Source organism: Hydra vulgaris, chromosome 01, assembly GCF_038396675.1.
Source record: "Hydra vulgaris chromosome 01, alternate assembly HydraT2T_AEP".
In the NCBI taxonomy this organism is placed as follows: domain Eukaryota; kingdom Metazoa; phylum Cnidaria; class Hydrozoa; order Anthoathecata; family Hydridae; genus Hydra; species Hydra vulgaris.
In genome coordinates this window covers 3,246,207-3,271,182 of record NC_088920.1, presented here as the reverse complement: position 1 = coordinate 3,271,182, position 24,976 = coordinate 3,246,207, and the positions used below count along the sequence as shown (strand labels likewise).

Genomic DNA, 24,976 nt, shown 5'->3' with positions numbered 1-24,976 from the left:
ATATTAATAACAAGGTATATATGTAACATATACATATATACCACGCATGCAACTGATTTTTTATGTGTATTACACGTCTATGTAAAAGGTACTCAATGACAAGACTGACTTAAGTCTTCAGCGAGCTTCCTATAACTACAAATAAGTATTTCTTTTTATCAATCTTATAAAAATTTAGTTTTTATCATATTTATACATTATTTTGAAATTTGGTAAATAAACTTATAGTGAAACATCTAAACACCCCTCCGAAAAATCAGCAGATTTATTTTCGTTTATTATATTTTTTAATTTAGTTGGAATAATATAGAGATAAATTTTCTCGGATTATTTTTACAAACACGTTATTATATTGTTGTAATAGGTATTTATTTTAATCAGGTCTCGGAGTTGTATGCAACTATATATTTATTTACTTCGAATATTTCAATCTCTATATTTATGAAACTTTTTTATTTCTCTAATGGCTTTTTTTTAATATTTTTGAAAGAGGCTAATCAAAAGCAAATGAATAACTTAAAATTGTCAATACTATATATATATATATATATATATATATATATATATATATATATATATATATATATATATATATATATATATATATATATATATATATATATATATATATATATATATATATATATATATATATATATATGTATATATAAATTAGTAAAAAACACTTATCTAACTTTTTTCTTAAACAAGTTTCACCATTGCTGGATCATCAGGAAGAGTAGTCTTAGTTAGATAAGTATTTTTTACTAATTTATTATTGCTCTGTTCTTTAAGAACATTGAGTACTCTATTTGTAAAATACACTAACATAATTTACATATATATATATATATATATATATATATATTTACATATATATATACATATATATACATATATATATTTATACATATATATATATATATATATACATATATATATATATATATATATATATACATATATATATATATACATATATATATATATAAATATATATATATATTTAAATATATATATATATGCTTTTTAAAGTTTGTAACGTTACAATTTTTTATTTGAAGAGCTAATTTGTCTAAATTCTTGAAATTTCGAAATCGATTTTAAGTCTAAATTAGAGCTAGTCGCAGCTGATTTTAATTAATAGTATCAAACAACCTTTATACTTCCTAAATATCATTAATTCCAATTTCAATAGTGCATTTGGTTGGAATCGAATACTTAAATATTTGATTTTTATGTATTTACAGTGAAATGATTTTCTTTTTTTTCCTTTTTTAAAAACATTAAGATAATAAAAAAAAGTTTATTTTAAACAATTACAGTTCGATGTGTTTAATAAAATTAAAAAAAAAAACAAAAAAAAACTATATTCCTTAAACAATTATCTCAACTTTAAATCGGTCTTTTTATAAAAGCAAAAAAAGTCTTCGATTTTAAACTAAAAAATATATCATAAAGAATACATGGTCGCAGCTGGGTTTTTTTTTGAACAATAACTGCCGTTTAGTTAATGCAAAAATCAGAAAATTAAACATCCTTCGAGTGGCAGTTAGAAAAAGGAAGATAAGGAAGTTAAGAAAAACACCTTTAAAATACCAACAATTCTAAGACATATTATGAATAATTTAAATACAAATATATAACTAAAACATATACTTCTTATAAGCACTAAGTTAATATGTTTATTTAAAATAAAAATAGTCCAAAGCTTTTGTAATTGAAAAAAGTTATCTAGATTTTGAGGATAAGTATTTTTGAAAAAAAAAATTTGTGAAAATTTGACAATTTTAAAGCCATTATGAATGGTTCTAGCAAGCTTGCCTTCATCTCTAGTTATTAAAGGGATACATTTTTGAGTATAGTAAAGCACCTATGTTTTAATAATAAACTAAAAAGAAAGTTTAGAAGATTTGACTTTTTTGGGACTTTTGGCCACGGAAAAAAAATTCTGGCCCACTGTGCATTGAAACAGTTTTTATATAAAATCAAAATTAGTTTTAACATTATTTGCCTTAGAGAAACATGATGCCGTGATAAAAATATTGAAAGCGATTCAAATTTCCAAATACCTAATTACAATGTGGTACACCAAGTTAGAGATTGGGGCAAGGAAGGTGGGGGTTTATGTATATTTATTGAAAGCAATTCAAATTTCCAAATACCTAACTACAATGTGGTACACCAAGTTAGAGATTGGGGCAAGGAAGGTGGGGGTTTATGTATATTTATTATTAACTCATTATTATACAAGTTTATGCAAAATTTAAGCTCAACCACTAATGACTAGGATTTATTATGCGTGTAAATCGTTAGCAAAACCTCAAGAAATATTATTGTGCATGTATTATATATACCGCCTACAGGAAAAATTAATGCATTTAAAGACCACATTAAAAAAATAATTAGAAAAAAAATCAAGTTTAAATAAAAGTGTGTATTTTATTGGAGACATTAACCTCAACATTTTTGACTATGACGTTAATAAGCACATTAATAATTTCTTTGTCTTTTTTCAATTTGGTTACTATGGTTACATACTATTAATCAATAAACTCACGCGTGTAACTAAGATTAGTGCAACATCAATAGATCAAACTTTTACAAATGAATTTTTTACATCAAAAATAAAAACAGGAATATTTAAAACGGATATTTCGGATCACTTTCCGATTTTTATTATTTCAAATAAATGCAATAAGTTTCAAATAAATGCAATAAGTTTCAAATAAATGCAATAAGTTTCAAATAAATGCTGAAGTTCACAATACACCACAAGTAATTATGATATAATAATAAAACATTTATATTTAAAGGCCACTTTTTTTCCTTAAAATTTTGTTTAAGGAAAAAAAAAATATCAAAAAAACTTCTACATTTTAGGTTAGGAACAGTAAATTATTAGGAGCCTGGTGCAATTCCTGTTTTCTCCTTTAATAAAAAGTAAATCTATGTGTTTACCCTGGAAAAATTCTATTTACGATTCATTCACTGAGTTTTGAATAGAAAAGCATGACAAGTAAACACACATTTACTGACAGTTTTGGTTTCTGTGAAACATTACTAATAAAACTATACTAATTAAAATGAAAGGATTCATAACTTACATAAACAGTATGTAAATATGTACATAAACAAAGGCTTAGTTGATAAATAGACATAGATAAGAAAAATCTTTTTTGTGTGCTCTAGTAAAGTGTTGCAATATTATATCTTGAATTTACAAACTAAAGTATATTGACATAATTTATTACTATTATAACTTACTTGTTTTTTTAGTATATATTATCTGTAAACTTTTGAGCTTCGAAATTCACTTTAATAACGCTTATTTAAATGTTTTGCAGATTGTAAACTTTTTGAAACAACTAAAAAATAAAAATATAGTAAAAATTTATAAACTATATAACAAAATTAATTATCTAATAAATTATAAAAATAACCAAAATGTTATGCAAATGTAAAAAATTAAAAATAAAATTTTTACAATATATGCAATAAAACTCTTTATAAGTAGCTATGTACAATACAAAATCTCTATGAGTAGCTATGTTTAAGAATACATATGAATGTGTATAAATCAGGGTTGCCTATTTGCAAGCCCCATGTATTACAAGGTTACAACTCCCAACGTTAAGAAGTTTAGGTAGCTCTTGTTGATCACGCTGCTTTTCAAGAAGATTAAGAAGGGACAAGTTCACATTTGGACCATCCATACTTAATTGAGTCAGATTTATGCTATCAATCGTTGACAAAGATGTAGTCATTATTTAAAGTAAATTTTTTGCTGTAGGGTGACGTAAAAATTTAGAGCCAAAGTATCTGGATTCAACATGATTTAGATCGCTACTCCAAAACCAAATACTTATATCCAATTGACAATTTTGAAAAGAATTGTTCAGGTTTTCATCAAATGAAACAGTGTAATAAGGAGATTTTTTTATATTTTCTGTTAACAGTTTGTGATAATAAGGCCCAAGACCAAAATTATTATATATATTATAACCAAGTTTTGTTCTACCCTGTTCGTAAGATTTTAGCAGTATTGCTATCAGGAAACATTTTCTGATAATGTAGGCTATTTTCATTACATGAGTTCAATGAGAAATTATTCTGTACTGCATGTAAAAAAGAATAGATTTTTGCACAACTTTTATCACATTGATCTACTGTAAGAATTGCTTGCTTTTTAGAAGTAGACTATGCAGGCATGAAGAAGCAAGATACAAGCTTTGGCTTCTGTGCATGTTTTTTGCCATCCATGTGACTTATCACAGCTCTTCTGCCCATATTTGACAAATATAATTAAACTTGGCATATTTTGCACTTGGCTGACTTTTTATAACTGTCTATTAAATTTCCCTGTTTTGGTGGCAACCCTGATAAATACATATACACACACAAATATATATATATATATATATATATATATATATATATATATATATATATTATATATATATATATATATATATATATATATATATATATATATATATACATATAAATATATATATATATATATTTATATATATATTTATATATATATATATATATATATATATATATATATATATATATATATATATATATATGTATATATTTATATATATATATATATATATATATATTTATGTATATATATATATATCAGGCCTTGTTAAGAAGCGTTACGCAGCTCGCAATTTGCTTGCGAAAAGGCGATTTGCCTAAGCGTTCAGCAGTTTTGCGCTACTCAAAAACTTATATCTTTTAGAATATTTAAATTACCTTTTGATTGTCGTTAATGTGACGTTTATTCAGAAAAAATAAAGTCGTAAGTATTTAACCGCAATTGTAAACTAATAGATTTTTTGTTAAAGAAACAGTTTGTTAAATAATTTTTTTGTTGCTGTTAAAAATTAGTTAAAAAAATAAGGTGTTTTAAGTTTTATCTTAAGGAATTAAATATATAAATTTCTTTTAAATATAAAATTTATTTTTAGTCATAATAGTTTAAAAAATGCACGATTTATTTTGATGTAAATATTTTATTAATAAGATATTTTGTTTATTGTTAATTCAATAACATAAAGTTTTAATGACGTTCGTTTAATTTATAAAAATAAATTATGATCACGAATATGTTATCGGTAACTGATAAACAAAAAAAAAAACTCTTTCTTGTTTAAAAACATTAAAATGAGTTCATATATTAAATAAGAAAAAATTTATTAACAGTTAATAAAATAACCAAAAACCAAAATCATAAGAAAATAAACATAAAAATCATAAGAAAATAAACAAACATTATTTTACGTTTCATGAAAAAAATATTTTTTTCAAAGTAAAATTTAGTTAAATTTGAAAAAAATAATAAAAATAATAAAAATAAAAAAATAATAAAAATAATTTTTTATATAAGAACTTAGATTTTATTTGTAACTTTTGTTATAGTGAGAAAAAAACAAACTGTTTGTATGATTTTTGACGCGTTAATAAAATAACTTTAATTACAATGGGGTACTTGAAAAGACGCGAGTGACGCAATATAACTTCTAACGATGCAAAATATATTTGATGAGTTGAGTAACTTAGAAATGCGTTACGCGTTTTCGCTACGCAGTGAAATCTCGTAACAAGGCCTGATATATATATATATATATATATATATATATATATATATATATATATATATATATATATAATATATATAAAAATATATGAGATATATATATATATTATATATATATAGATCAGATATATATATATGTATATATACATATATATATATATATATATATATATATATATATATATATATATATATATATATATATATATATATATATATATATATATATATGTATATATATATTTATATATATAAATATATATATATATATATAAATATATATATATATATATATATATATATATATATATATATATATATATATATATGTATATATATATATATATATATATATATATATATATGTATATATATATATATATATATATATATATATATATATATATATATATATATATATTTATATATATATATATATATATATATATATATATATATATAAATTAGTAAAAAACACTTGTCTAACTTTTTTCTTCAACTTAAAGTTTCACCATTGCTGGATCATTAGGAAGAGTTCTCAGGAAGAGTACTCTTCCTGATGATCCAGCAATGGTGAAACTTCAAGTTGAAGAAAAAAGTTAGATAAGTGTTTTTTACTAATTTATTATTGCTCTGTTCTTTAAGAACATTGAGCACTCTATTTGTAAAATACACTAACATAAATACATAATTTACATATTTGTAACAAAGTGCAAATTGAGATTATAATTGGACCTGCCCTTGTAGCCAACTTTCAACTATTGTGACATTGTCATAAGAGAGAGCAAAAGTCATTAAAAAAATAAAGAAAATTAACAATTTTTAAATATTTTGGCTTTAACAAAATCTTCACTTACTATTCATAAACTAGTTAAACTATGTTCATTTTATAATCAATCTAAAAATCTTTTTTTGTTTCAATTATTCACCTCGCCAAGGCCGAAAAAGCCACTACAGTTAAGGAGGCTACTTTTGTAGTTACAACCCCCTCTCATCTCTATAACTCCGAAACACAAACCTTGACGACCAAGACAGTTGCACAAAGAAACAGGTTGAGCGCTGTATTACCAGGGACATGGTGGGGATCTAACTCAGAACTACTCGTTTATGAGGCGAGCGCTCAACCACTACACCACTACCACACTACACCTTCCTAATGGCAATGAAAAACTTTTGGTAAAAAAAGATTTCAAAACTGAAAAAAATTATCTTTTCATAAAACTGTTACAGAGAGTTGACTTAAAAAATTTTCTAAATGAAATTTCCCTACAAGCTTGATTATGGCTTATCCAACAATGCCTTTATATACAGCTATAAATATAAGGTACTTATGTATATTAGCACTTTTGTAACAGGATTTAAAAAAATTATTGAATTAAAAAACATTGATTCAAAACTATAAATAGTAAATAGTAATTATTAAATTAACAAAAAAAATTAATTTAAAAAAATAATAAAACTATAAATAAACAAACAATATAAAGTTAAATACAAAACAAACATAAAACTAAAATTAAATTTGAAAAAAAGTATTTTCTTTAACATGTTTGGAAATTTTTAAAGTTAACAAAAAAATTGTAAAACATAGCATTTAAAACTTTTAAATGTTAAAAAAACAACAGAAAAACAGAATTTAAATTTATTAACACCTAGTAATAAATCAAATTATAGTATAGTAAAATAAGTTTAAATAAAAAATTTGTAAAAACTAGAAAAAACTTAAATTATCTGTTTTTTATCTGGAAAAAAAAAACTTTTACAATCGCTGTGAATAATTGTAACTAATAGCAGTAATTAATTGTTTTTTAAAACAATTAATTACGGCTTAATGATTTCCGCATAAACAATTTTAAAAGACTGTTTAAATAATTTAATTGAGAAAAGTTTTGGCATAACTTGAATGGCTTAACACGTAGGTAATATTTTGTACAGAAAATTCACATGGCGTAACGCTTCTCAACAATGTCTGTCATAGTACAACATGAGCTATAAAATATTGACATTGTTGTGTTGGACATCGATAGTCTTTTTAATTATTTTTTGTGTGTGCCCTAAATCATGACTCATTTTCTATTTATATAAGCAACCTTTGCTCAGAATAATTTGAATTAAAGAAATATCTCTTGAATGCATCTCTTGATTTTAAAATGACACACTTCCTGACATCCTTAACAAATGGACTAAATTAAGGTTAGAAATTCAAATCACTGTTTTAAAACCTGATTCGGAGTCACCTGATATGAAAATACCTATATTTATTATGACTTCATAAAATTTAATAAGTCTAATTAAAAGAAAATTTAAATTCACAAAAATTATAAAATACAAATTTTATAAAAATTAAAAAAGCACAAGATAAAATAGTGAAAGTACTCTTAAAAAATTTTTATATTTTAATTTTAATTTTTAAATCAAAATTTTTATGATTAAAATTAAAAAATTACAAACTTGTGACTTCTATTAAAAAATTTATATTTGTTATTTTTTATAAATATGATAATTTGAATTTAATATTTTTATTTATTTTACGATATGAAATTACTCTCTACTTTTACATTTTATTTCCACAAGACAAAAAACTTTATTTTTAAAAATTTTTTGCTCTGACCCGAGAAACAAAATTAATGGACTTAGAATTTATGATTTTACCTGTAGTAATTTTTTAAATTACACTTCTCGAGTATATTATTTGTAATATTTATCTTGATTAGTATTATTTGATTAGCAGTATTTTATTAATATTTTTCTAGACTACGTTTATTTGTTATATATTTATATATTAGATATTTCATAAATTACTCTGTTCTGTTTTAATAGTCATAGCCTAAAAAATCTTTTAGGCAATGACTATTTTTTTGAAGTAAATATAAAAATTCTTTTGTTTCTCTTTTAAATGTTGCTTCTAACAACTTAAATTTTATACTTCAGAACTTTATGAATCAAATTTCATATTTCAAACTATGAACTTTAAGTTCATACTTTAGAACTGAAAAAGTCAAATTTCATACTTCAGTATTTATTCAAATTTCATCCTTCAGTATTAACTCAAATTTTATTCTTTAGAACTTGATAATTTAAATTTTATACTTTTGTATTCAAGATTAAATAATGCTATTTAAAAATTAGACTATATGTTATATAACACTGTAATTTACCAGCCTATAAAGACTGATTATACAATGATGTTCAATTGATGTCCTTTAATCATAAATCACTGATGTTTGGATGAAAATTGAAACATTACTGATTTATGTATTTTTTACTTTATTCTGATTACTCATAAACAACTTATTAAATATAAAATACGATAACCAAACCTATTTTTAAATTAAATAATTGGATAACTACAGTACCTTTTTTAATAATTCTGAAACTTAACAATTAAATTGTTACACACATAAACACTCAAGTTAAAGAACTATGTCATATTTTATACAAACTAAGTACTGCTATCAAGTTAGATTGGATAAACCAAAAAAAAAAGAAATATAAATTTCTTTTCTAAAGCTGTTTGAGTTATTTTAAATCTGCCTAAGTAAAATCTTAGAATTGTTTCAAGCAAATATAATTTTTAAAAATTTAAATAAAAAACAAGCACACATTTACAGTTATATCATATTACACTGTAACATGATACGAATGTGAATAAATGCCTGTTATTTTTTAGCTGTGTCAAATTTAATATTTTATTATAATAAAAATAAATCAAAAAATAAATAAGATACTATATTATATGAATGTATTCATACTCAGTATTGAAAAAAATAATAATAGCAAGTGGGCTTGGTGATAAGATCTAACTTATTTTGACCATGTATATATATATATATACATATATATATATATATATATATATATATATATATATATATATATATATATATATATATATATATATATATATATATATATATATATATATATATACATATATATATATATTACTGTATATATATACTATATATATATATATATATATATATACATATATATATATATATATATATATATATATATATATATTTATATATATATTTATATACATATATATATATATATATATATATATATATATATATATATATATATATATTACTTACATACTGAAATATATACATATATATATATATATATATATATATTTCAGTATGATTACAGTATTAATACAGTATGAATAAACGAATAAAGTAATGATATATAGTGCTAGCGGCTTGATATTCAAGCCCACCTGCAATAATATTGTACATATTGCCAATAAGTATCGTTATTTTTATTTTGGAAAAGTAAATTTTGCAAAACCTTTCCATTAATTTTAATAAACTTGAAGATAAATACAAACAAGTGATGAAGATTTAAACAAAAAAAATTATAAAAAGAACCTAAAACATTCGAAACGTTAAACAATAAATATATTTACTTCACTTTTGGTAAAGATTACTCCATTTCATTTAGAATTTGACATTAGTTATTTTTAAAACGTTACTTGACATTAAGGAAACATTACTAACCACTGTGCTCAGTTGCTAGAACAAAAAACTAATATATTCTAAGAGCCGAGAGTCTAAATGTCAAAATGTGACATAGCATTAACAAATGTTTTCTTTTCATTTTGCAATGTTGACATTTTGAGTGCGAGCGGCGTAAATTTAAATTTGTTGATTTAGGACGTTACGGGCGGTTTACGAATAATATTCGTATTTACGAATAATATTCGTCGAATAAATACTCCCTCAGTTTCGAAATACTGTTCCTATTTCAGTTTTTTTTTGTTCCAAAATACTGTTCCGATTTAATTTTATTGCTAATTTTGACAAGAAAAGTATCAAATATCTTTAATAAAATGAGTTTTTTAGATAATAAAAAGTGTCTTAAAATTTTTATCAAAGGCAGAAAAGACGGGAGTACCAAGCGGGCCTTACGCCTCCCCTAGATTTTAGCAAATTAATCTTTTTTTTCTTTTTTTTACGTTTTTTGCGGTACTTTATTTATTATTACAGGTTTTTTTGGAGCAGCATGTGCATAAGACTCTTGTCTTTGTCTGATGTCGGTACGTGGTACGAATTTTTGTCCACAACGAAAAAGGTTACTGATTGTATTAGTGCACATATTGAATTTTTCAACAGTATTTTAAAGTAAGCCTTTGTTTAGTTTTCCGCTAATGCTTTAAGATAATAATATAATGTTTTCCGTATCTTCTTTCAGCCCCTCTCTGCTCTAACTTTATTTTAATTATTATGTAATTTTCAGTATTAATTGAAAAATAAAATATAATTCAGTGTAAATCATTCTACGTTACTCGTTTGTAAGTTCTCTTTTATTCATTTTAAAATATTCAAAACACATTTAAAATCATTTTAAAACAAAATGTTGTCTGTTTATTGTTATTGCAGTAAATGCAATAAGAGCGCTGGGAATTACACTTTTGATATTATTTGTTACAGATTTGAAAACAATAAAGTCACCCATCAAGTATGGGGTATTTAATCTAAATGGTATTAACCACTATTAAATGATTTAATACAAAATAAGAATTTTTCAAAAGCTATTACTATATATACTTTTTTTCCACTAAAAATGTTACTATGTTACTAAATTTTTAAGTTTATAATTCATTTTTAACAAATCAGAACAGCTTTAATTTTTGTAAATCGTTTATAAACGAATTACAAAAAAACAATTTATTGCAACAAGCTAAAATTTGAATTGTACCTAATTATCAGAATATGTGATTTATTGAGTGATTGAATTGTACCTAATTTTAAAATTAGGTACAATTCAATCACTCAATAAATCATATATTCTGAATATTTTCAAGGATATCTACAAATAGTAATTTTACAAATCTTAAGTAAACACCAAAAATAAAGATCTTTATATATATTATTAATAATAATTATAAAATGGTAATGATAATAATAAAAATAGTATTTACAGTAATAAACATAAAAACTACTATAATCATAAAACAACAAAAACAATAACAATATTATTAGTAATAATAATAACAGTAATAATAATAATAAAAATAATAAATCACTTGTTTTTATAAACACGATAGCTAACTATAATATATTGGCAACCATAAATATATAAAATAATACATACCAATAAAAAATACATACCAATGCAAGCAACGCACTAAAACATATAACAACATGAACTATTCACTACAATGCCCAATGAAAAATACACAAGAAAACAAAAAACAACAACAATAAAAAAACAATAAACAAACAATTAATGCAAACAGCGCACAAAATTACATTATAAAATAAACAACTTCATCAAATATCAAAATATATATTTTTACATAAAATATGTGAAAATAAAAAAACTATGACCATAAAATATTTTAAAATGTACCCAGTTAACCGAATGGGTACATTTTAAAATCCCAGTCTATTCCAGCTAGGACCCAGTCAACTGGGTCCCAGCTGGAATAGACTGGGATTGCGCTCAGAATATTAGGACTGGGTTCGGGCTGGGAATTGATCTGGGTTTCAGATGGGTCCCATATGGTGTAATATTATTGCTGCAAAACAAATCTGGGTAGCTACTAAGAATGGCATAGGGCTTCCATAAAAGATTTACAGCTGGTATGAAAATGGCACGCAAGTGGTATAATGGTCGCGTTTCCCAAACAAGAGCAGTTTTATTGGCATTTATGCAACGGAGTAGTATTTTATTAATACAATAACAGTTCTGTGGTAAGTTGTAAGGCACAATATAATAAGAAGCATAATAATGTGTCTTATTATTTACCACTGAACTGCTATTGTATAAAATATATATATATAATAAACTTGAAGATAAATACAAACAAGTGATGAAGATTTAAACAAAAAAAATTATAAAAAGAACCTAAAACATTCGAAACGTTAAACAATAAATATATTTACTTCACTTTTGGTAAAGATTACTCCATTTCATTTAGAATTTGACATTAGTTATTTTTAAAACGTTACTTGACATTAAGGAAACATTACTAACCACTGTGCTCAGTTGCTAGAACAAAAAACTAATATATTCTAAGAGCCGAGAGTCTAAATGTCAAAATGTGACATAGCATTAACAAATGTTTTCTTTTCATTTTGCAATGTTGACATTTTGAGTGCGAGCGGCGTAAATTTAAATTTGTTGTTATAAACGCAGAATTACGCGTTTGCGTGTGCATTAATTCAATTATAAAATATTTTGGTTTACAAAACCTAAAATTTTAAATATTTTACCAACCTACAAAGATTGATTATACAATGATACTTAATGGATGACTTTTAATGAATTTATGTTACAAAATTTTAATTATCATCTACTAAATAGAAAAAATTAAACAATTGAAACTATTACTCGTAAACAACTTATTAAATAATAAATACAGTAACAAAAACTTTTTTTAAAAAATAACTTTTTTTAATAAAATTTTAATTAAAAAATTGGACTATAGTAACCACTTGATTGTGACTTATAATATTTATTTTAAATAGTAAAAAACTTTAAAATAAGGTTAATAAAAAGAATTTTATTAAAATATCTCAAACTCGATATTTAAAATATTACACACACAAACAAAATTATCAGACTTTATACAAACAAAGGACTGTTTTAAAGTTTTCAAGATTAGATAAACCAAAAAAAAAAAAGGAAATATAAACTTCTTCTTTAAAGCTGCTTGCGTTATTTTAAATCTGTATTTGTCAAATCTTGGAACTGTGTCAAGCAAACTTAATCTTGACACATCTAAAAAATAACAAGCACACATTCACATTCATATCATATTACACTGTAATATGATATGAATATGAATAAATGATTATTTTTTATCTGTATTTAATATTTTATAATAGTAATAATAATAATAAGAATTTTAAAAGAGAAAATTACTATATTATATAAATGATATGAATGTATTCATACTCAATATGATTACATTTATTGAGAATAAACAAATATGAATGTATTCTCATACATTCTTATTTGTTTTTTTATATACCATTAATTATTCTTTTTTTAATTTAGTTTTTTATACCTAGTATAGATAAAAAAGATAGGAAGTGGGCTTGGTGATAAAACCAAACTTGTTTTAACTGTGTATTTTTTTATAATAATAAAGTGTAACTTTTCTTTAAAGGCAAATACATGAGTGCAATATGAATTAAAGTATAAATTAATGGGTTTTTATTTAAACCTATTTTAGATGTCTATAGACATCTAGAATCTTACTTGTGTTTACTAGGTATAATGCCAAAAAAACTTTCAATTTTTTTGGCACTAGGATGATTTTTTTTTTCTTCAATAAATTTTTTGTATAACGGATAAAAATAGACGCTTTCATATACAAGCATATGCTTGCGATGTTAATGTTACAAGATTATTTACATAACAAGCGTTGTTTATCACGCCGTGAAAAATTAGATGAGCGATTTCTTCATGTTTTCACTCTAACTATTCATTTATAATTTATTCACAAGTTCAAAAGTTATTACAACAATTAAAAATTTCACTACTATAAAGTTTTGAGTCACTTAACTTACGTTAAGTGGCTCAAAACTTTACGGAAAACAAGGTATAACAACTGCTTCAACTTTTAAGTCACATTTCTGCGAATCAGTAGAGCAGTTTATATTAGAAACTTTCACAAGATGTTGAGAATTCTATACCAATTTAAAAAACATAAAAATTTATCAGAGGTGACTGCCTAAGGAAAATAAACTTTTTTTTTTTTTAAACTATGTATTTAACTTACGTTACTGAGCGATTATTATCGTGGATTTTTTTTATTTCTATAGACAATGGAATACATTACAGTATGATTACAGTATGAACACATACTACTTAATTAAAGTATGAATACACGGGCTTGATAATCAAGCCCACACAATCTCGCGGAGAGTGTGGACATAAAATTCCACACTAAGTGTAGAGGCCGTAATTTGCACAATTTTGTGGAGTTATTATTTTATAAAAAGCTAGTCGAGTGTAAATTCTTTAAAAACTAAAATATTGCACATCAATGTGGAGTAAAATAATGCGCAAGAAATGCGTGATATAATTTAAGCCGCCATTTCAAGCATTTATTGAGTTACAAAAGTAATATTTATTTTAAAGAAATTTGCATATGTTAAGAATGTTTATATGTTATCTTTGCAATAATGATTATAATAATATTTCTGAGTTAAGGGTTCATTTGCAACGACATAAAGACAACCAACAATTATCTATACCAATATGTTGTCGTCAGGATACTTACCTTTTCGCACATTGAACATTGAGCAAGCAAGACGTTTTTATAAAGCCAAAAAGTTATTTCGTATTAGATATTATTTTATTATAAAATATATAATATTATTATTTTATTATTATATATATATACTCGATATATTTATTATGGCAGTTACAATCGATCAAATAGAGAAAATGATGAAAAAAATGTTTAAGGAGTTTAAAAAAGAAACTGAAAGCATGATAAAACAACAAGAAAAGAATGTGTTAAACATTATAAGTAGTAGCACAAAAATATTATACGAGCGATTAGATAATGTTGAATCAAATATTAAAGAAAATTGTAAACAGATCAAAACAATAAAAAAAGAGGTTGAAGATATTAAAGTGAGTCTAAATTTTCACGAACACTTAATAGATGAAAAAATTAGGTCTGTCGTTAATTCACAAGAGAAGTGTATAACAACAAGCGCAATTCAAAGTAACGAATCAGCATTTATTAAAATTAGAGGCAAACTAAGAGAAATGGAAGATCGATCACGGCGGAACAATCTGAGAATTGACGGAGTTAAAGAAAACGATGGGGAAAGCTGGGAAGACAGCGAAATGAAGGTAAATAAAATTTTTGAAAATTATTTAGGTCTAAAAGGCATTAAAATAGAAAGGGCACACAGAACTGGCCAAAAAAACTCAGTTAAACCAAGAACAATAATAATAAAACTTCTGGACTTTAAGGATAAAATCGATATTCTTAAAAAGACCACTAATCTTAAAGGTAAAAATATCTATATCAATGAAGATTTTTGCGCTGAGACAGTGCAAATTAGGAAGAATCTACGTGAACAGATGAAAATCGAACGAGCGGCAGGAAAGTTTGCAACCATCTCGTATGATAAGCTGATCATACGCGATTGGGCTTCAAGGAAAAGTAATAATTTAATATCCTAGTATTTTAATTTTTTAATATCTTATTTTCGTGATTACGAAATTATTTTATTATTTTTTCTTTTCAAAATGGATGACAACTTTTTATTTAATTTTAATAAGGAAAATAGCAGCTTTGATGACTATTTCAATGAAAAAAACATTGTAAGTGAATACTATTCAGTCCGTGAATCTACTCAATTTTTTAGTAAAAAAATAAATAATTTTTCAATTTTAAATCTAAACATTCGAAGTATTAATAAAAACTTTGATAATCTAAAACTATTATTGCATGATCTAAACCACGATTTTAAAATAATTAGTCTCACGGAAACGTGGTTAAAAAGCAATGAAAAAAATTGCAATTATGAATTAAATAACTACGTATCAATTCACCAACCTCGTAAAACCCACGTTGGTGGCGGTGTAAGTATCTTTATTCACAAATCTATTAACTTTATATTGCGTAATGACGTCAATGTTAATGATACAGATTGTGAGTCGTTGTGCATCGAAATAACAAATAAAGCAACCAAAAATATTATCATTAATTCTATTTATAGAAAGCCAGGTGGGAATTTTAAAATATTTAAATCTTATTTAAAAAATTTTTTAAGCAACACCAACATAACAAAGAAACACGTTTACTTAACTGGTGACTACAATATAAACTTGTTAAATCATTCTTCAAATGTAAATGTTCAATACTTTTTAAATACCTTAATTCAACATGATATAATTCCAACAATAAGCAAATCAACCAGAATAACTAACACTTCATCAACATTACTTGATAATATATTTACGAATAATATTCATAATTGCCTCCTAGAATCTGGTATAATCAAAACTGACATAACAGATCATTTCCCAATATTCTTAATTACAAATAATATAACTGATAATCATTCTGCTTTAAAATCTACAATCCAAATGCGACAGATCAATGAAAACTCCCTGTTGCACTTTCGAAATCTCTTATCAGAAAAAATTGATTAGGACCTTATATTACAATCACAAGAGGCAAATAAGGCGTATGATCTTTTTTTGGCGCAGTTTTGTAAATATTACGATTTGGCATTTCCACTAAAAAAAATAGTTATAAATTCAAAATCACTTTTAAGCCCTTGGATGACCAAAGGTTTACTTAAATCATCTAAGAGAAAACAAAAACTTTATGAAAAATATCTAAAACATAAATCATTCTCAAATGAAATAAATTACAAAAATTATAAAAGTTTATTTGAAAAAACAAAGAAACACTCTAAAAGAATTTATTATGCTAAGATGCTAAAAAAAACACAAGGAAACACTCAAAAAACTTGGAATGTGATTAACCAGATAATTGGTAAAAAAAGATGTTCTAACAATAATTTGCCACAAAAACTCATAATTGATGGGGAAATGATCAGTAATAAAGAAACCATCGTTGAAAAGCTCAACGACTATTTCCTTGAAGTTGGCCCAAATTTAGCAAGTAAAATCCCAAAAAACACCACAAATTTTAAATCCTATATAAAACCAACCAATATATCTATGAAAGAAGTTAGTTTAAATATAACTGAGGTGCGTAATGCGTACAATAGTCTGAAAAATAATAAATCCGCTGGCATTGATCAAATTAGCGTGAACGTAGTTAAAGCAATCTTCGATATCATAGAACCATCTTTGTTTCATATTTTTAACCTTTCAATACAATCCGGTATTGTACCGGAGAAATTAAAAATTGCTAAAATATCACCTATTTTTAAAACTGGCGATAACACAATTATGTCAAATTATAGACCTATTTCTGTCTTACCATGCTTTTCAAAATTGTTAGAACGTATTATGTATGATAGGCTTAATAAATATTTAACCAAAAACAAAATACTGTATAATAAACAATTTGGATTCAAAAAAAAACATTCAACGGATCATGCAGTAATCGATTTAATAAATTATATATCCGATGGGTTCAATAATGATTGTTATACACTAGGAGTTTTTATTGATCTGTCAAAAGCATTTGACACAGTTGACCATGACATACTTATAGAAAAACTAGAACTCTATGGAATATTAAACAATAACCTACTCTGGTTTAAAAATTACCTGTCAAACAGGAAACAATACATAGTGTATAAAGAAAATGAAACAGGAAACAAAGTTATAACTTGTGGTGTTCCCCAGGGATCCATCCTAGGACCACTATTATTCTTGTTGTACATTAACGATTTATATTTAGCTTCAAAGACTTTAAATCTTATTTTGTTTGCTGACGACTCTAATCTATTTTACTCAAATAAAAATATAAAAGATCTTTTTAAAATATTTAATGAAGAACTAATAAAAGTTAATGATTGGATTATTTGTAATAAACTTTCATTAAATGTACTGAAAACTAAATTTTTGTTGTTTCATAAACCTAGTAAGAGTGATCACCTCCCTCTAAAATTACCCAATCTCTTTATGAATAATTCGGTTATTAAAAGAGAATCAAATGTAAACTTCCTGGGAATAATATTAGATGAAAATACATCATGGAAATCTCATATTAAATCTATTGAAAATAAAATTTACAAAAATATTTCTGTTCTATATAGAGTTAAACCATTTCTTAATATCAAGTCTTTAAAAATTATATATTTTTCATTTATCCATAGTTATCTATCCTATTGCAATATTGCATGGGGAAGTAGCAACTATGGAAAGCTTAAAAAAATTTATAGTAAACAAAAAATTGCATGCAAAATTATTTTTGGCGTTAAGAGAACTGCTCATGGAGAGCCTTTCTTAATGGAACTTAATGCACTCAATGTTTATAAACTTAACATATATCAAGTAATGCTGTTCATGTTTAAATCTAAACATGGTTTGTCGCCTAATATATTTCACTCTTACTTTACTAAAATTTCTCATAAGTACCCCACAAATTTTTCAAATGATAATTTTGTAGTTCCAAGATTCTATTTCAAACTCAGTTCATTCCAAATTCAATATCGTGGAGCATTTCTATGGAATGAATTTTTTCAAAAAATTAATAAAAATAACATTCTTCAAAACATATCTTTTGAACAATTCAAAATAGTATGTAAACGTTTCTTATTAGGAAAAAATTTCGATCTAAAATATTTATTTTAAAATTTGATTATAAAATAATAAAAAAAATATATAAACTGAATAGGTTTTCATCTACTTTTTTTGTTTGTTTTTTTTGTGAAAAAGTCATAACTTATTTATTTATTTTTTTTTGGATCTTCTGACTTTTATTTTTCATTTAAATATGTTGTTATTGAAAACTTATGCTATTTTAATATCTTATTATAAGTTTTATAATAAATTTGTAGAAATATATATATATATATATATATATATATATATATATATATATATATATATATATATATATATATATATATATACTTTAATGTTTAAAGTTTTTAAATTGTAATATTAACTGACGGCTTCAATGTTAACGGGGCTCGGTGATAAGACAGTATGTCTTCTTCTTGCTCCGGCCATTTATTATATATGTAAACGATTTTTCTCATTGTAAATAGTATTATACGGCAAAATAAAATTAAGAAAGAAAGGATAAGTGCAAAAGTTCGTTTTCAGTTTTGTTTAATTTTATTAGACATTTAAATTCGTATTACCAAATAAATACAGTGAGAGTTAGTGAAGCAGCTGCGTTAATAAAAGAAACACCAGAAAGTTTATTTGTATTTGATAATTACTCTCCTTCTATTAATCATATACAAGATTCATCTCCTAATCTAGATATTGTTTCGTCTGTAAATAATTTAGATTTTTTGCAGGATGTTAAAGCTGAAGGAGCATCACTTGTAACACAACTTCGTGCAAATAGTAGCATACCTTATGGTATCATACCGACACTTGTCCAGTCATATAATAATATGGCTGGATCACTCTCATGTTATTTTAAAGAAGAATTTAATAAAAGTTTATTATTAGCTGGTATTGATTGTGCAGTTATTGACCAAATTTTACAAGAAATGCAACCCAAATTGGAACTATGCAATAATCCTCTTGATTTTTTATCAACATGTTATCGCATTGATTCTTATTTTGCAGGGCATCCTCTTATGGTTCAACCTGAAGGTATTTGTTATATGCCACGATTAGAGTCTCATTGTGGGCATAGCAAGTTTGTATATGATCAGTTCCAATATGTTTCTATCAAAAAAACTTTATTTAATTTATTACAGAATGAGGCTTATGTAAAAGCAATTCTCGAGAAAAAGTGTAGACCTGGTGTATTAACAGACTTCTCAGACGGAAGTCGTTTTAAAGAACATTACCTCTTTAGTGATGTCTCCAAAATTTCCCTAATGATCCAATTGTTTTATGATGGTTTAGGTGTAACCAATCCGTTGAGAAGTCAAGGCTCTGTTCATAACATTGGTTTTTTTTATTATACTATAAAAAATCTTCCACACGCATTTAACTCTTGTTTTGGCAATGTGCACTTGTTAGCAATAGGTTACACTCATGATATTGCAATTTATGGTCATGGACCAATTTTAAGCAAATTTGTTGATGAGATACAGGAGTTAAGCACTCTTGGATTACAAGGAGTATTTCCAGTTTTAGGTAGTTGTACAATTTATGCAAGTCTTTGCCAAGTTACTTGTGATAACTTGGCTCTTAATGGCTTGCTTGGATTTCTTGAGTCTTTCTCCGGCAGTCATTTTTGTACAATTTGCTATGCAACAAAAACTGATGTTCAAAATAAATTTGAAGATGAACTGTTTCAGATGCGAACTGTGCATAGCTACAAAACAGATCTGATTAATTTAGTAGCAAGTAGGGCAAGCAATAACAACAATTCTAAATTGAAGAATCACTACAGAGGTGTAAAGGCTGAATGCCCACTCAATAAAATAAACGGTTATCATGTGACAGATAATTGGTGTATAGATATTATAGAATTAGGTTGTATACTTTATGGTTTGGTCATATTAGATAAGTGCCTAACTCTATCAGATATTAATAAAGCTATTTGTTTACTATGGGGAAAAATAACTATTGAAAAGACTCATAAACCTGCAGAAATTTTCAAAATACAAGAACCAGGGCATGTACTTGCACCCTCTATGAAAGCAGTACAATGGTGGGCTCTGCTCAAGTATTTACCAATGGTTGTTGGAAAAATTGTCCCTCTAAAGAATAAAAACTGGAAATTTCTGCTTCACTTGCCTCATTAAATTGATTTGATTTTTGCACCATGTTTTACACATGAAATGATTGTTTATATGAAGCATGTTATTAGTGATCATTTATCTATGTTTCGCAATTTATACTGCAACAATGAAGTAAGGTTACGTCCAAAGCATCATTTTCTTGTCCATTTGCCCAACATTATAACAGTCCGGTCCACTTGTTGGCATGAGTTGTATGCCATACGAATTAAAAAATTCATTTTTCAAAAGGTGTGCTCATATTGTATGCAATTTTACCAATATTTTTCACACTCTAGCACATAGACATCAGCAGCAGGCTTTGGAGTCACAACTCTCTAACAAACACATTCGCAAAATTATTACAGTGGTAAAATAAAGTATTGAATCTACTAATTTGCTTCCTTTTTATAATGCTATACATAATACAATGTGTTTTAAGTCATGTGAAGAAATTGCTATTGCAAAAAGATTACATGCAGGAAGTGTTGAATATAAGCAAGGACATTTCATTGCAATTAATATAGATAAGGAGACTGGCTTGCCAAACTTTGGAAAAATTATATGTTTTATTTCAACCGCAAATAATAATCAAATTAATATGAACAGAGGAGAGGAGTGATATTTTGTCTTAGAAATTGTGAAGACAAACAATTTTACTTATCACCTTCATTCTTATGAAGTAATATTTCTTTATCAACCAGAGTATCAGATTTTCAAGCTTTCTAATTTTGTTGATTATCATCCACTTTATTGTCATAGTTTGCTTGCAACTACTGAAAAGAAACACTTTGTTCGATTGCCCTATCATGTTTTTTAATTTGTAATATCTTGTGTAAATAGTATAAACTTAAGTTCTTTATATAGATTATTCAATAGCAAGGTTTTATTATTTGGGTTTTAGTTTTTTTAATAATATAAAGGTTAAAGTTTCTTCAATGTTTTCCTTATAGCAAATCTAAAAAAAATTGTAGAAAATATATTTCTACAAAGTTTTACATTTGTTCAAATAATTAAGTAAAAGCGTTGTTTAAAACGCTTTTACTTAATTATTTTTTTATTTAGAATTTTTGATTTTTTTATTTGGAATTATTATTTTGATTATATTTAGTTTATATATTTTTAAACCATGACTCTATGCAACACACTTTCCACTGTATTGGAGTTTTCCATTCTTCCTGATGAAATTCAACATGCTTTATTGGGTATGAGTTTCTCTCTTTTAATATGTGTATCTTTTAAAAGATGTTTAGTTTGTCTTGAAAGAATCACATCTAATATAAATGATTTAGTCTAATTAAACTCTAAACAAAAACTATTTTGTAAAGAAAAATTAGAAAATTAATCAAATTTTAATTAATCAATACACATATAAAGAAATTTTTATTTATTATTTTGTCTTATTTTAGAATCTGGTTTTACGCTAAGGTCATTTTTATTAGCCACAGAAGCGGACCTAATTCAATTAGGATTTAGAATGGCAGAAAGAAGGTTACTGCAGGAATGGATTAGGGCTCAAACGCTTGTTAATGTTCCGGTTGCTAATGCTACCCCGCAGTGTTTGCCGAGTATCGGTGAGTCAGTTAATGCCTCCCCCAGAATCAATAGCTGCACCACAACTAGTGTAATCAGTTTCAAGGTTAGTTTTTAAACACTTAAGAGATGATTGCTGAAATGGCAAACATGGCATAAATAATATAGACATGTCACAATAAAAAATAATTATAATACTAATAATAGTAATAATGATGACATGGTATATTTTGTATTGTACTTATATTCTAAAATGAAATAATATGAAATTATGTTAGTTACATGCTGATTCCATTAATTTTATCAGAATCTGCGAATCGATAATATTATATCAGAGCAAAGGCAGCAGCCTCTGCTCTGATATAATATTATATCAGAGCCAATTGAAAAATCAGAAATGTTATTTCTAACAAAAGTTTGTGGGCGATATCTGATGAATAACTGTGCTCAGTAAGTATAAATATAATGAAAAATTTGATAGGATTTTAATTAGTTAGAATAATGTTTCTATTTCCTTATTTCAGAAAAGATAGGCCAAATGTTACTGAGAAGCTTTGTGTGTTATTTTTTGTGTTCTCTTTAGGGATACATCTTTGATAGAAAAACGTTTAGTGGAAAGTTGGAATACTTTGTTCGTAGCAGGCGTTCTGATTGTAGAGATATAACTACACTGTGGAAACATTCACCGTCAAATAGGTAAATATTAGATCTGTTCTTTCATTTAATAAATGACAATGATGATGATAAGCCATTATAATATTTATTAGCCCTTTGTTTCAAATTTAAATAATTTTTATTACGGGTAGTCATGCTACTAATAGAATAGGTTTCACAACAAGTGATGATATTGAAAGTGCCATTCGATTACTACGCGAACAACGACCAAATGCTCAAAACAAAGAAGAGCTAAATAAACTCATGGAGATAACAAGAAACCATCGACAATCATGGATTAACACATTGTTCCCATCGATCACGGAAATCGTTAACCAGTACCCGCGACTACTAGACATGCCAGAATCAGTATATTTAAATTTATATAATAAAACTTATATATTGATATTTAAAGTACATGAATTATTTTGTATATAATAACAGTTAAATTAAAATTAAATTATAAACTATTTATAAATAATGAAATTATAATTAAAATTAATCTGTGTATATGTGTGTGTTAATGTATACTTTTATTAGATTCTTAAAGAATTCCAAAGTAGCAATTGTTTAGAAACACGATTGCATGTTGAGTGGCAGAAATACAAACCTAAAACTTTAGAATATGCCAAATCAAAGCCGTCATTGAATATTCTAATGTTTTTCTTAACAAATGAATTAGATGAAGGTAAATTATGAACTTTTACCAGTTAAAAATAGTAGCAGAGTAAAAGGTTTCAGTTTGAACTTATTTTCTGAAAATCGTATGAATCAGTTCAAAATCAGTTAAAAATTGTAAGTTATTACAATTTTTAATTGGTAATTTAACTTTTAAATTAAATTATGCTTTACTAATATATTCAAGTTTTTACTATTTTTAACAATATTTTAAATTATATTCTGCCTGAATAAAAAGTATAAAAACTTTTTATTCATGCAACTAAAAAAAAAACATTTTTTTTTTTAGTTGCAAGTCTTGCAAATAAATATCAGTCCAACTTTTTTTCACTTTTTTCTTATATAATGTTAGACAAGAAAAGTGAGCTTTCGGTTGAATGTCTTGTCTGGCTTCTCCCTACCCCACCACAAAAATCAGTTAAAAAGGCTCGTTTGCTACCAAATGTGGTCATGGAAAATCTTTTCTTCGACTTTAAGGTATTGTTTCTGTTAGCTAAAGTTTTTAAAGAACTAGTTTAGAGTTTTTTAGTTTATTTTCATTGCTAATATTATTATTATCTGTTACTCAAACGCGTAAAAAAATATATTTATTTTGCAGGATGATACAATTGACTGTGCACTAAAGGCACTGGAAGATCGTGGAGTCAAACAACCGATGCTGTTGCGCATATCTAATGGATATTATATTAAAGCGGATAATACAGTTATATCACTGGCTTTTTGCAGCCGTTTTATGGAGGCATTAGAGTTTTTAATTATGTCTTTTTATGTTTTCGCTGTCAAATATCCGACCGAATTAAGATTTTTTTATAGCTTTTTAGAGAAAGTCATGGGACTTAATATTACTGTAAAAAGTGCAACCGTTGCTGATTTGTTTACCAAAATAACTTTTCTTCAAAATGTATGATGAATTTAAATCCTAGATGGATTTAAAGACAAATTATTTGTTTTGTTTTTTATTTGATGAGATCTTTTATTGGTATATTTTATATTTGGAGATTTATATTTATTTTTTAATTTAATAATTAATTATAATTGTTTGCCTTTTTGATTTGCGGTTTTTAGATTTGTGTTATCATCTGTATGTATTAATTGTTTCAGTTCAATTGACAGTAATTCTATCTATGACTTTAAAATGTTAACCTATCTTTTAAATTCCGTAATACTAAAA

At 25.1% G+C, this 24,976-nt stretch overlaps 3 protein-coding genes across 5 annotated transcripts in view; 2 read left to right on the top strand and 1 right to left on the bottom strand.

Moving 5' to 3' along the window:
• Positions 1 to 24,976, bottom strand: part of LOC136075021 (NACHT, LRR and PYD domains-containing protein 12-like) — an 86,414-nt gene that overhangs the window by 60,746 nt on the left and 692 nt on the right. For 2 of the 3 annotated variants that reach the window (XM_065787228.1, XM_065787232.1), the window contains exon 1: positions 10,032 to 10,189. The gene's annotated coding sequence lies outside the window, so the exon portion shown is untranslated. Of the gene's footprint in view, positions 1 to 3,267; positions 3,369 to 10,031; positions 10,190 to 24,976 lie in introns of those variants that run through there. The other variant, XM_065787229.1, reaches the window with a different exon arrangement.
• On the top strand, positions 17,045 to 22,823 carry LOC136073978 (uncharacterized). The gene is made up of 4 exons (XM_065786275.1): positions 17,045 to 18,611; positions 19,325 to 22,145; positions 22,350 to 22,579; positions 22,781 to 22,823. The coding sequence occupies exons 1-2, from the start codon at positions 17,045 to 17,047 to the stop codon at positions 20,965 to 20,967; spliced, it is 3,210 nt and encodes a 1,069-aa protein (XP_065642347.1). The 3' UTR covers positions 20,968 to 22,145; positions 22,350 to 22,579; positions 22,781 to 22,823.
• Positions 23,058 to 24,832, top strand: LOC136074742 (uncharacterized). Its single transcript, XM_065787067.1, has 5 exons — positions 23,058 to 23,169; positions 23,280 to 23,496; positions 23,668 to 23,815; positions 24,158 to 24,282; positions 24,404 to 24,832. The coding sequence occupies exons 2-5, from the start codon at positions 23,392 to 23,394 to the stop codon at positions 24,710 to 24,712; spliced, it is 687 nt and encodes a 228-aa protein (XP_065643139.1). The 5' UTR covers positions 23,058 to 23,169; positions 23,280 to 23,391; the 3' UTR covers positions 24,713 to 24,832.